This window comes from Leptodactylus fuscus, chromosome 7 (assembly GCF_031893055.1).
Source record: "Leptodactylus fuscus isolate aLepFus1 chromosome 7, aLepFus1.hap2, whole genome shotgun sequence".
NCBI classification, from domain to species: domain Eukaryota; kingdom Metazoa; phylum Chordata; class Amphibia; order Anura; family Leptodactylidae; genus Leptodactylus; species Leptodactylus fuscus.
Genome location: NC_134271.1, coordinates 80787959 through 80801560, shown reverse-complemented (window position 1 = coordinate 80801560; position 13602 = coordinate 80787959). Strand labels below are relative to the sequence as shown.

At 40.3% G+C, this 13602-nt stretch overlaps 1 protein-coding gene across 2 annotated transcripts in view; it reads left to right on the top strand.

Annotated features, from left to right (window-relative positions):
- STON2 (stonin 2) overlaps positions 1–13602 on the top strand; it is a 69402-nt gene that overhangs the window by 11608 nt on the left and 44192 nt on the right. For both annotated transcript variants that reach the window (XM_075282360.1, XM_075282359.1), the window contains exons 2-4: positions 9545–9656; positions 10315–10533; positions 12442–12630. In XM_075282360.1, coding sequence (XP_075138461.1) covers positions 9581–9656; positions 10315–10533; positions 12442–12630 — 484 coding nt within the window. In that variant the 5' untranslated portion in view covers positions 9545–9580. The remainder of the gene's footprint in view (positions 1–9544; positions 9657–10314; positions 10534–12441; positions 12631–13602) is intronic.

Here is a 13602-nt window from a genome sequence, read left to right as displayed (position 1 = left end):
GTCCTGCATGTATCCACATTTTTCAGGTGCAAACCTAGCGGACCCAATTACAGTCTATGAGTTCCATGGGTCTCCATAGGTAACCACTTTTTAAGCGGCTTAGATTCCACCTAGTCATCCGAAGGATGGAAACCCGAATGCTAGTGTGAACCTAGCATAAGATTGGTTTCACATCTGCGCTGGAGGCTCCATTGGCGACTCCATCGCAGAATCCGCCGATAATCAATGGGGTCCACTGATCTCCGTGGGTAACACTGTTTTAGCGGTGCAGCTCTCTGTCGTTAGGGTCCACCCACATACCTGTATGTCCCAGACCATGGCGCTAGTGTGAACCTAGCATAAAAGCAGTATTTTCCTGATTGCCAATGGTATTCACTGGGTATTTTGGGTGTACTAGAGCTCCATATTTTATAGACACAAGAGAATGACAGACCATATGGCATGGTCCCATTTTTCTCCAAATTACCATGGTCTTTATCTTTTTTCTTTTTAGTAGATAGATTTGTAGGCAGCAAGATAGGGAAAATTCATAGCAGTAGTATTTTTGGGCCATTTTTAAGATTATCTAAGCTGTCTTTAAATTGTTTTTACTACCAATTGCCAACAAGGCTCAATCAGTAGCCATGCCAACCAAATACCTAATAAGTGTCCAAACATGATCTCCATCGCCAAGAAGAAGTGACTTGTCCCTGCTAAAGTATTTTGTAAAGTCTTGAAATAAAATGAGGGAGAAAGTATGGGTCAAAGTTCATCCTCGATCCTCTAATACATTGATGGCAAACCTTTTTGGGACCAAGTGCCCAAACTGCAACCCAAAACCCAATAAATTATTGCGCACACAGCAATTTAACCTTAAAACTCTGTGGATCCACAATTGCGGACCCACAAATTACATTCATGTGAATGGGGCTTTGCAGATCTTGTACTGAAAGGTAAAGGTCTCTGCATTTGGTACTTTTGAACAATTAATGTTCACTATTTACATCGCACAGGATCTGTTTTATAGTGACCGTGCAATGTTATTATAGCCTATACTAATATCATGTCTGCTATAAAACAGACACTGTGTTATATAAATAGTAAGGGGACCCCACGCAGTACAATCTGTCCCACAGTGGCCCCCACACAATACAATCTGCCCCACAATGACCCCACACAGTACAATCTTCCCCACAGTGATCCCCACACAGTACAGTCTACCCCACAGTGGCCCCCACACAGAAAAATCTGTCCCACAGTGGCCCCCACACACAGTACAATCTGCCCCGCAGTGGCACCCACAAAGGATATATACTCCACAGTTGCCACCCTCCCCACACAGTATTATATACTCTACAGTAGCACCCCTCTCCACACAGTATTAAATGCTCCACAGTAGCCCCCCTCCTCACACAGTGTTAAATGTTTCACAGTAGTCCCTCTACCTAACACAGTATTAAATGCTGCACAGTAGTCCCACTCCCCCACACAGTATTAAATGCTCCACAGTAGCCCCCTTCCCCACACAGTATGATATGTTCCACAGTAATCCCCTCCCCTCACAGTATGAAATGTTCCACAGTAATCCCCTCCCCTCACAATATGAAATGTTCCACAGTAATCCCCTCCCCACACAGTATGAAATGTTCCACAGTAGTCCACCTCCCTACACAGTGTGAAATGTTCCACAGTAGTCCCACTCCCCACACAGTACACACACAATTATACTTACCTGAAGAGCCAACGGGCATCTTTCTCCTGTTGACTGTGGGCTCTGATGACTTACGTCATCGCGCCTGCGCCGGGGCAGAGGTCACTCTCTGCAGTCAATGTAGGCCTTGCGGACCGTAGCCTACATCGACAGCTTTCAGCTGTTTGTGCACATCCAGCGGAAAGCAGCTATCGCTCACTACTGGAGAATCCTGTACTGGATTCCCAGTTAGTGAGCAACTTGGGCGACAGCGCACGTGCCAGCAAGGGGGCTCTGCGTGCTCTCTGACACACGTGCCATAGGTTCGCCATCACGGCTCCATATATTTTCCTGTTATTTATTTATTTTTTTTTAATTATTATTACCAAAAAAAAAAACTCTTCAGCTTTTTGGTCTGGTAAGAGTTGGTATAGATTTATCCTTTGCATTTGAGTATAGCTTAGAAATCCATATTTAAACCTTCTGTATGTGGGTGGAAAAAGAGCATTTCCTATAACAGATGTCTAAACTCAGTCCAAAATCTACATTTTAATCTAAGGCTAAATTTAGTGAAACACAGATAAAATTTATTTTACAAGGTTTTGTTTTCCCACAATGTGTGTCTTAGATTTAACAAAATCTCATTCACTTTGCTGGTACTGTGAAATGCAGTGTTTCTTTCATTTTTTCACATTTACATTCACATTTTATTTATATAACGCCAACATATTCCGCAGCATTGTACAATTTGTAAGGTTCAAGTACAGACAAAAAGACACATTACAAAGAAATAGTCACTTCACACAATGGGACTGAGGGCCCTGCTCGCAAGAGCTTACAATCTATGAGGTAGAGGGGGTGACACAAGAGGTAGCAGGAGCGGCATCGGAGGTAGCATTGGTTATACAGTGGTCAGACAATTTTGTAATAGAGGTTACTGTCATTACACAGACATAAAACCGTATAAGCTGTCACCAGTCATATCTTTTAACGTGCAGATGGTGCTTGGACATATAAAGTTAGCCTGAAACGGCATCATATCGTGTGGAGTAATGTGGGAATGTGAACAGAGGAGGGTTTGTTTTAGGGATTCTAATTACAGTACGGAAGTGTTCACATTAGGAATTGTCATAGGACTGTCTGAAAAGATGTGTCTTTAGTTTGCACTTGAAGCTGTAGAAATTGGGTGTTAATTTGATTGTCGGGGATAGAGCATTCCAGAGAAGTGGTGCAACTCGGGAGAAGTCTTGTATATGAGCGTGGGAGGTTCTGATAATAGAGGATGTAAGTGTTAGGTCATTGAGTGAACGGAGAGCACGGGTTGGGCGATAGACAGAGATGAGGGAGGAAATGTAGGGAGGTGCCTTGTGGATGAGGGTGATAGGTTTATTTTGTATTCTATAAAGAATAGGCAGCCAATGTAGTGACTGACACAGACTGGAGTCATCGCTGTAGCGTCTAGACTAATAGATGAGCCTGGCTGCTGCATTCAGAATAGAATGAAGAGGGAAGAGTTTCTTTCCACTGCATTGTGGCAGCAGCCAAAAACAGTGTTTTAATAACATGAGGCCTCAGCGTTAAAGAGGACCATTCACCACCTCCAAAAAGTTTAGCTCTTTACATCAATGAATAGCTGCTGCTCCACTGATTCCAGTGCCTCCACCATTCTAGAGCTGTTACTTTTGGTGCTTGATATGCTATTGGCTCTAGGTGTCTGATATCCTATAGGCTCTGTACTTTCTGGAGAGTGGAGTCAGGGAAGGGGTGTGATTCTGATCTGTGACACTGGCTGTTTCTGATTGGAGCTCTGAATCAAAACCCCTGCCTGACACTGCCCTTCTGACATTACATAGATTATATAGCACATTAAGCACCAAAACTAACTGACCTTTTTGCTTGGGAATGGTGGGGCTAGAGAAAAAAATTCCAACTGCACTGGATTTAGTGGAGCAGCATCTATTAAGAGATGGTAAGAGTCCTGAATTGGTAGAGGTGGTGACAGATCCTCTTTAAGTTACTTCTTAGACTAGTTTTAAATAAATTTAATAGGTTAAAGGGGAACTCTCTCTTAACATAACTCCCAAGACTAATCCAAAATATCAAAGTTAAAGGCAATCCCAAGAATTAATTCTTCATCATTTTACATTGGGTTACCCCAATACAGTGAAAGAGAGTGGACATTCTCACTAACATCTCTTCCTCATAATATGATCTGAAGTCTAGGTGGGCCAGACACCCTTACTTCTTGGTATAATTTATCTGTATTATCACTTCATGTTTTTTTTTTTTTGTTTGTTTGTTTTTTTTAAACATGATTGATCTGTACTGATCAATTTGACAAAAAAGGATTACAGTTTGTCTATAGTCTACTACAGTCATATACAGTCCTATGAAAAAGTTTGGGCACCCCTATTAATCTTAATCATTTTTAGTTCTAAATATTTTGGTATTTGCAACAGCCATTTCAGTTTGCTATATCTAATAACTGATGGACACAGTAATATTTCAGGATTGAAATGAGGTTTATTGTACTAACAGAAAATGTGCAATATGCATTAAACCAAAATTTGACCGGTGCAAAAGTATGGGCACCTCAACAGAAAAGTGACATTAATATTTAGTAGATCCTCCTTTTGCAAAGATAACAGCCTCTAGTCGCTTCCTGTAGCTTTTAATCAGTTCCTGGATCCTGGATAAAGGTATTTTGGACAAACAATTCAAGTTCAGTTAAGTTAGATGGTCGCCGAGCATGGACAGCCCGCTTCAAATCATCCCACAGATGTTCAATGATATTCAGGTCTGGGGACTGGGATGGCCATTCCAGAACATTGTAATTGTTCCTCTGCATGAATGCCTGAGGATTTGGAGCGGTGTTTTGGATCATTGTCTTGCTGAAATATCCATCCCCGGCGTAACTTCAACTTCGTCACTGATTCTTGAACATTATTCTCAAGAATCTGCTGATACTGAGTGGAATCCATGCGACTCTCAACTTTAACAAGATTCCCGATGCCGGCATTGGCCACACAGCCCCAAAGCATGATGGAACCTCCACCAAATTTTACAGTGGGTAGCATGTGTTTTTCTTGGAATGCTGTTTCTTTTTGGACGCCATGCATAACGCCTTTTTTTATAACCAAACAACTCAATTTTTGTTTCCAAAATGAAGCTGCCTTGTCCAAATGTGCTTTTTCATACCTCAGGCAACTCTATTTGTGGCGTACGTGCAGAAACGGCTTCTTTCTCATCACTCTCCCATACAGCTTCTATTTGTGCAAAGTGCGCTGTATAGTTGACCGATGCACAGTGACACCATCTGCAGCAAGATGATGCTGCAGCTCTTTGGAGGTGGTCTGTGGATTGTCCTTGACTGTTCTCACCATTCTTCTTCTCTGCCTTTCTGATATTTTTCTTGGCCTGCCACTTCTGGGCTTAACAAGAACTGTCCCTGTGGTCTTCCATTTCCTTACTATGTTCCTCACAGTGGAAACTGACAGGTTAAATCTCTGAGACAACGTTTTGTATCCTTCCCCTGAACAACTATGTTGAACAATCTTTGTTTTCAGATCATTTGAGAGCGGGCTGTCCATGTTCGGCGACCATCAAACTTAACTGAACTTGAATTGTTTTGTAGAAAGAAATGGTCCAAAATACCTTCATCCAGGATCCAGGAACTGATTAAAAGCTACAGGAAGCGACTAGAGGCTGTTATCTTTGCAAAAGGAGGATGTACTAAATATTAATGTCACTTTTCTGTTGAGGTGCCCATATTTTTGCACCGGTCAAATTTTGGTTTAATGCATATTGCGCATTTTCTGTTAGTACAATAAACCTCATTTCAATCCTGAAATATTACTGTGTCCATCAGTTATTAGATATATCAAACTGAAATGGCTGTTGCAAACACCAAAATATTTAGAACTAAAAATGATTAAGATTAATAGGGGTGCCCAAACTTTTTCATAGGACTGTAGCTTTAGATCAGCTCCAATAAGAGAAATTGAGTAGTAGCTTCCACAAAGCTGAAGATCTTTTCCATCCTTGGGAATTCAACAAATTATTAAAGAAGTGCTTTCCTTTAGAAAGTGGACTGAGTCCGACATGGCATTAAAGCAACTTCTTGCTGTTCAAACCTCCACTCTTGTATCTCTCTCACCCTCCAGTTTTCATGGTACTTATCCCAACGTTGCTTTTCCTGTTCATTATTTAATGTAACTGTATGGTACTGCAGTTTTACCCACAGAACTGTACATACCTATCAAGATATGAAGACATCAAAATCTGATAATTGTTTGATAAATGACACAATAGCATATTCCCTTTAAAGGGAATCTGTCACCAAAACCCAGCAAATTAATCTGATGGTGTTTCCTTTTGTGAATCGGTTCCGCCATGCCAAGAATACGTTTTTGTATATATGTAAATCAGCTCCTTGGAGCAATGTGGGTATTGCTCCTTAAAGAGGACCTTTCACCATTTTTCCCAAAGGCAGTTCTATATACTGCCGGAAAGCTGACAGTGCGCTGAGTTCAGCGCACTGTCGGCTTTCCCGATCTGTGCCCGGTGTGAAGAGCTTACGGTCCGGTACCGTAGCTCTTCCATAGTCAGAAGGGCGTTTCTGACAGTTATCCCCCACTCCACAGCACAGCGCGATAGGCGCCGCGAGGCAGAAGGACGTTCCTGGCTAACTGTCAGAAACGCCCTTCTGACCATGGAAGAGCTACGGTACCGGACCGTAAGCTCTTCACACCGGGCACAGATCGTGAAACCCGACAGTGCGCTGAACTCAGCGCACTGTCAGCTTTCTGGTAGTATATAGAACTGCCTTTGGGAAAAATGGTGAAAGGTCCTCTTTAACTCTTTGGAGCAACAGGAACACTGTTGCTGCTCTAATGAGCTAATTTGCATATTGACAAAAACAACGTTATCTCAATAACAACAATTCACAAGGGAAAAACAGAGTTTGATTCAGGTGACGCGGAACTGGAGAGCTGGGTTGATGTGTTGGACTCTGACAACAGTCTTTCTTAAAGTAGGACAAAGAAAACCAGTACATTCAGTTCATGTATTAGTAAAGCCCAGGGTTCCTTTGGACCTAATGCCAAAAGTAGACAATTCTTTGTAGTTAGCTGGGAAGGTAGCGTTCCATTTTTGCAGGGTTATGTTTGGTCAGTCTAGTTTATAGAGAAAGCCTGGCGAAACATATGGCGTATTTAACCCCCCCACACACACACCGTTCTAAGTAAATCTTACTCGGGTTTTAGTGCATTACAGATTATGCTGAGCAGGAAACGTTCAGGGAAACTTTAAATGGTTCTAACTCTGGAGCCACAGTCTACAAGGAAGGGAGACCTTTACTTTAGATGACCCCTGATATCTACCCCAGTTATCAATCGGAAAGCATTCTTACCAACGATTGCCAATGAGTCAGTTAGAAGAAAAAAGTTAAAAAAAAAAAAAAAAAAGACTTTTTTTTCCCTTTGTTAATGAAAGAAAAAAAACAAGCAAACACACAATTGGTATAACCACATCCGTAACAACCTAAAACGTAAAATTAGTATGTTATTTATTCTGCATGATAAATACCATAAACATTAATATTCACATGCCAGAATGTTCATCTCACCTCTCAAAAATGGAAAGTAATAAAAACTGATCAAAAGGTCATATGTATCCACAAAATACAAGGTCTCATAAAGCTATACTGAAATAAAATGTAAAAAGTTATGAAAGCAGGGATGCATAGAGGGCTAAAAAGTTACTGGTTTAAGGCTTAAATGCATTAGATGACTAGAGGGTTAAATGCTCATAAGGCATCGGAGTAATATTCCAGCTATATTTATTTGAGCCATAAATTGAAGTGTCTACAAAAAAGGGACATTTTCGGGAGGGTTTTTGCAATTATATATATATATATATATATATATATATATATATATATATATTTACTACTCCATTTGTCCTGCTTCTTCTGTGTTATACAATTCGTTTGCTGAGGTTCCTCATAAATGAATATAGTGTAAGCCTTAGTAAGTCAGGGGTACTTGGTGGCTTGCAGTAGTTATATAATTTACTGTTGACTTTTGGATACGTTCATAGCTGTCGTTCTTGTAGAATTTTGCAACAAATTAGATTTTCTTTTTCCCGGCATATTTAAAAGTAGCAAACTGCCAATTTGGATTAAAGGTGTTTTCCCATGTCAGTGTGTCAGCATGTTGCCTGGAGCAGATCAGAAAATATGCAAATGCATGTACACTGAGGGTTAGCGTGTGTTTACACAGAGAGAACAGCCCTGGCTGAGATAAGGCTGCTGCAAGTGCAGTGTAATATAGTATGTGAACATAAATTCATAACAGTTGTGAAGCCATGCCATTTACCAGGGAAAAAAGTAGCCTATGTTTTAATCTAGGTTACAATCTAACTATTTGCCAAATTTCATTCAAATCCGTTCAGCCGTTTTTGCGTGATTGACTAACAAACACACAAACATCCAAACTTTCACATTTATAATATTAGTAGGATTTCTGTTGCCGAAACCTGTTTCATATAATTATAAGGAAAATATCTGCAGTATATTAGGTCACAGATATTGCAGGGAATCCTTTTAGGTATATGACCATCATAGAGGCAATGAAACCCACTGTGTCGAACTCATGCTGTCTTTGTATTATGATGATTAATCAATCGTCTGAATGGCAGCCATGTAATATTCTATTTCACTGCCACAGATACTACATTTGATACTACATTTTTGGCCATAGCTTTCCCTGGCAAAATGATCAGTTTGCGGAGGATGCCAGATACTGTACCCACAGCAATCAGCTGATAACTGGCATCAGTCGGAAAAGGATTGTCTGTCTGGTGAGACACAAATCACTTCTATCTGTTGCACATTTTGCAAAATTTCAGCATTGTCTACAGTGATTAGAACCCCCTACAGGAAATGTGATGTTGGTTCATAATGACATGGGAAGCGTCTCCCAACCTTTACGTTACTTACATTGTGACTGCACCCAGGGGCGTAACTTCAGGGGGTGCAGTTGTGCCAGGGACCATAAGCTCTGGTATCGGTATTGAGATTGCAGCTTCCATCTGGCCCATAAGCCAAGGAGATCCACAGATTCCCCTAACCATACTAAGGTTGATTAAACTCATTAGCACCCGTAACCATCACTATCAAGAATTAGGGATGAGGTGGGGACCCCGGACAAAAGATTGCATTTCAGAACACTACTATTTATTTATTACACTTATTTTTACACATGACTGAAATAGTTGGTTCACCATACTAGTCTGTATTATGCTTCTAAATATCATGATAGACAGAATAAAAGAGCAGAATATGAAGCGCAGTTTAGGAGTATAATTGAGGATATGTAGTATAAAGTATATAAAATGTATACAATGGCTACACCAGCAGAAAGGTGAGTGCAGATCTGGAGTATAATACAGGCTGTAAATCAGGAACAGTATAAGGAATGTAGCGTATGTACACATTGACTCTGCCAGCAGATAAGTGAATGCAGCTCTGAAGCTTTACATAGACCAAAACTCATGATCAGTACAAGATAAGTAACGTATGTACATCAGCAAAAAATAAATAAAAAATACAACTGATATATATACTGAGTGCAGCTGCGGAGTACTGTATAATACAGGCATTAGATTAGCATCTGTACAGATGAGTAATGGAATGGAATGCACAGTGACTCCACCAACAGAATTGGGAATACATATCTGAAGTATGATACAGACTACAACTTAGTATCAGCATAGGATATGTCAGTGATTCCATAATAATTTGGCAGCTCATTATGTTATTACTATATTACTAGTATTCTCTTTTTTGAGAGTGCTTTTCTTTTTTTCCTCCAGCGCCTCTTGCTATGAACCCAGGGGCAAGATGAGAAGATGACATCACTGGACGAAAAGCCGGTCACACAGAAAGCCCAGTGGGTGTCATTTAATAATGAAGCAACCTTACAAGGTAACCATGACAGTGAGGAAATACTAATAGCCTTATGAATCTAGCCGCATTGAGCTTCTAATAGTCTAGGATCCCTTATATATATTTTATAGCTGAGGCATTTTATATATGTGGTATAACTATTACAGCTATTGAGGGCAGGATTGTAGGTGGGGATCCACCAATAGACAAGGCTATAGCTGTAATGGGTGGAGGTTTCAGGTACCAACACCTCTTGGAAGCAAAAGCTGTTGCAGTGGACAGAAAGCACAAGCAAACTGCTCCTTTTGAAGTAATAGGAGAGGGGCAGCAGCCATGTCCACTGCATAGTGGTGGGTCCAGGAAATTGCAGCACCACCCCTATTACTTGAATGGGAGCAGCCTGCACATATTCCCTGTCCACTGCACCAGCTTCCAGTGCTTAAAGGCTGCCAGAACAGGTCTGTGCAGGGTCATATTGATGATCTCTACTGTGGATAGGTCATCAGTATGAAAACTCCATCTGGGGTTGTGTAATTCCATGCTAAATGAAAAATTAACCAATTTTCAAAGAGATACTTGAGAAAAATGGGGCTTTCACAAAATCAACCATAAGTGTCCCTCTGACCATCCAAAAATATGGAGATATGAAACTTCATCATCATTAAACTTCTTTTACTGTGTTATGTCCATTTTATAGGACAAGTTACCGTGGACAAATCAAGGAAACCCTCTCAAATGCTTAACAAAGTTGAGAGACTTCAATCAAGACCAGAGGGCCCAGAGGCCCCCAACATTAATATTAAATCAAGGCCACAACATCCAGATGTAGAAGCCAGTCCCATGAGGTCTGATGTCTTCTGCTGGGTCCAGTTTGATGAGACTCCCCAGGCAATCCCTTCTGCAACATGTCTAAAAAGTAGGAATGCATTCTACTGTTTGTTTGGTTTTTTATGGAAAACCTGTATGATATTCTTCCAGCATGTGACTGCTTTGAGGATCATATAAAAGGAACCTAGCTAGATTGGTAGCCAGACTTTTCTTCACCCAATTCACTGGCCTATCCCTATATATAAGTAGAGCAGAGTGGTTTGTTAATGCCTCTGCTGCAGATGCCCCTCCAGTTCCCACTAGCTACACAAATGGTTGGCTTCATGCCCTACCACAGGGCAGCAATATGGAGATACAGTAGTGTTCAAAAAATAGCAGTACATCATAATTAACCTGATAAATGAATGATATTTCTGCATAGTAAATAATTTACTTGTAAGTGTAGTAGAGGACATGCAGGCTGCTCATTTTGAGTAACTGATTCAGTGATCGAAAGCTTGTTCTAAATAATAGCGGTGAGGGGTTACATTGGTGAAGTCATTTGTTCTGTGGAATAACAATGGGCAATTTTGGCCATGATTTATGGAAGGAGGGTGACAAATGTTGCACATTGGTTATAGTGAATTTCCTCCTGTGATATTGGGGAAAATGACTCATTCCACACATTGTTCTTATAAAAAATAAACTTTGATTAAAAAGTTAACTGGATACTTCAAAACATACAGAGAAGTGCAGAAAATTATAGGGTATACAGCTAAAATGACCTCAAATGCCTTGAAACAACAACTAAACCCTGAAAGACGTGGAAGGAAGCGTGGAAATACTGTTCAAATGGATCGAAGAATAGCCAAAATGGCAAAGGCTCAGCTAATGATCACCTCCAGAAAGGTCAAAGAAGATCTGAAGTTACCAGTTACCACTACCATCAGAAGAAGATGAAGTGAAGCCAAGCTAGCACCTTTTTTGTTGAAAAAAATAAAGGCATATCCTGAATAAGTTAAAAAAAAATGCTAATTAACACAATTTGTGGATTGATCAAAGCTAATTTGTTCTTTTTTGGGTCTAGCGGTCGCAGACAGTATGTTAGGCCACAACCTCATGCTGAATTCAAGTCACAGTACAATGTGAAGACAGTAAAGCATGGTGGTGCCCAAATTACGATACAGGCATGTATCTCATGTTGTTGGACTTATCTACTACATATGAGGGATCATAGATCAGTTTGATTATATCAAAATACTTAAAGAAGATCATGGTGACCTATAACAAAGAAGAAATGCCTCTGAAATTACCCAAACATATCAGTATGCCAACAACATCTTTGTTATAGACAAACAGGACTGAGGTATTGGAGTGGGCTGCCCAATCTCTAGACTTCAATCCCATAGAGGAGTTATAGGGTGACATGAAAATCTGGTTTACGGACTTTGTTCCACAGATCTTCTGCATGTTGGAGTTGTGCCTCCATCTTCCTATACTGAAATACCTGTTCAGAGGAGTCAGACGTTAGTCGTCTCCGTGCAATACAGATGTCAAGCACTTGTCGGAAATAATGGATATGCCACTAAATATTAGTTCAGTAATTCAGAGTAAAGTGAAATTTCAAACATTTTTTTCAATTTTCACATAAAAGTTTTAATTTCTTAAAGAAAATGCTAGCACTGCTACTTTTTGAACAGCCTAATATTCCTTTTTCTTTACTTTCTGAAAAAGATTAAACACAAATTGGATACGTTTTGCTATTTTATTGATTTAGTATTGAATGTGTAGTATTTCCAGTACATTTATATTTATGCAAAATTGTTAGAATAATGATGGTGCGCTTTATTTGCTTTTTTAAACTCACTGCTATTTTTATAACATTGCTTATTACCACTAAATCAGAAGATGGTTAGCACACTAGGAGAGCTGTGTGCTGGACATGTTATAGTTTGCACCCAGTTTTCCTAGTTACGGACAAGAAACAGATGATCAAGATATATTTTACTTTTATTAGGCTCAAAAACTGCAACTTGGAAATCCCCGGATAGCAGTCCGTCCAGGATTCCCCCATTACACTCTCAGAGCAGCACAGAGGTCTTCTACGAAGACAGCAGCACAAGCATCGGACCCACATGCACAGACTGGGTGACCGCCCAAACTGAAGATGCCACCAGTGAGAATGCGTCTGGGACAGGCTCTGCAGGTATCTGCACAAATTCTGCATGAATATTATATCTGTAAACTCATAGGTGTTACAAATGACCTTCCCATGCCTGCAAAGTCAAATAGTTTACATTGAAAAAAGTGTCTATGGCGTATTGCTGTTATTAGTTCAGTTCTATCCACTGCCTGAAGTGTGAACTGTATATTCACTTACATCATCCATGTAAATCATTGGGGGGCACAATCTCACTTGAGCCCTTTCACCTTGTCAGAGGCATAGTTATGGGTTCAGCACAGTGGAGGGGGGAAACAGGTCCAAGTTGGCCCACAAATCAGGTATACCAATACTATCACTATATGGTGACCGTACAGTGCTAGACACCGACTCTACAAAGGGTTCTGCAGACCACTTGCAGAGATTTGTGGAGTTGATATGTTTAGCTCATACAGGATTGACTACGCTGAATTCTGTAACAAACCCTCAGCTATGAGGGCTATATGTCTATAATCTCAACAGAGATCTTGCTTATAGTGAAGACAGGGCAGTATTATGAAGACTGGCATTTAATATTGTAGTCTTTATGAATGGTCACACTGGAGTGAGATGCACCAAAAGTATTAAGAGGTATGTGACTCTTCATTTTGGTGCATGTAAGGTGCTCCATGCGCTACAAATCTAAATCATTATTGGCTATAGTTTGCTGATGCAAACAGTGTTAAATTTATGGGGCCGTGAAATCCCACCCCCTCTCTTTCCACAGCCCACCAACTTTTTTTTTAAAAAAAAGTGGTAAGTGCACCATAAACAGACAAAAGTTTTTAGGATCAAATACAGCTGTGTGCCAGAAATAATAAATTTTGACATACCTAGTACATCAGAAAACTAGCGTACAAGACTAGAGATGAGCGAGTAGTATTCGATGGAATACCTCGCTCCCATAGGAATGTGTGTAAGTGGTCGAACACCAAGGTTGTTAAGCGCAGTGAATACTCAATGCGGTTAACCCCTTGG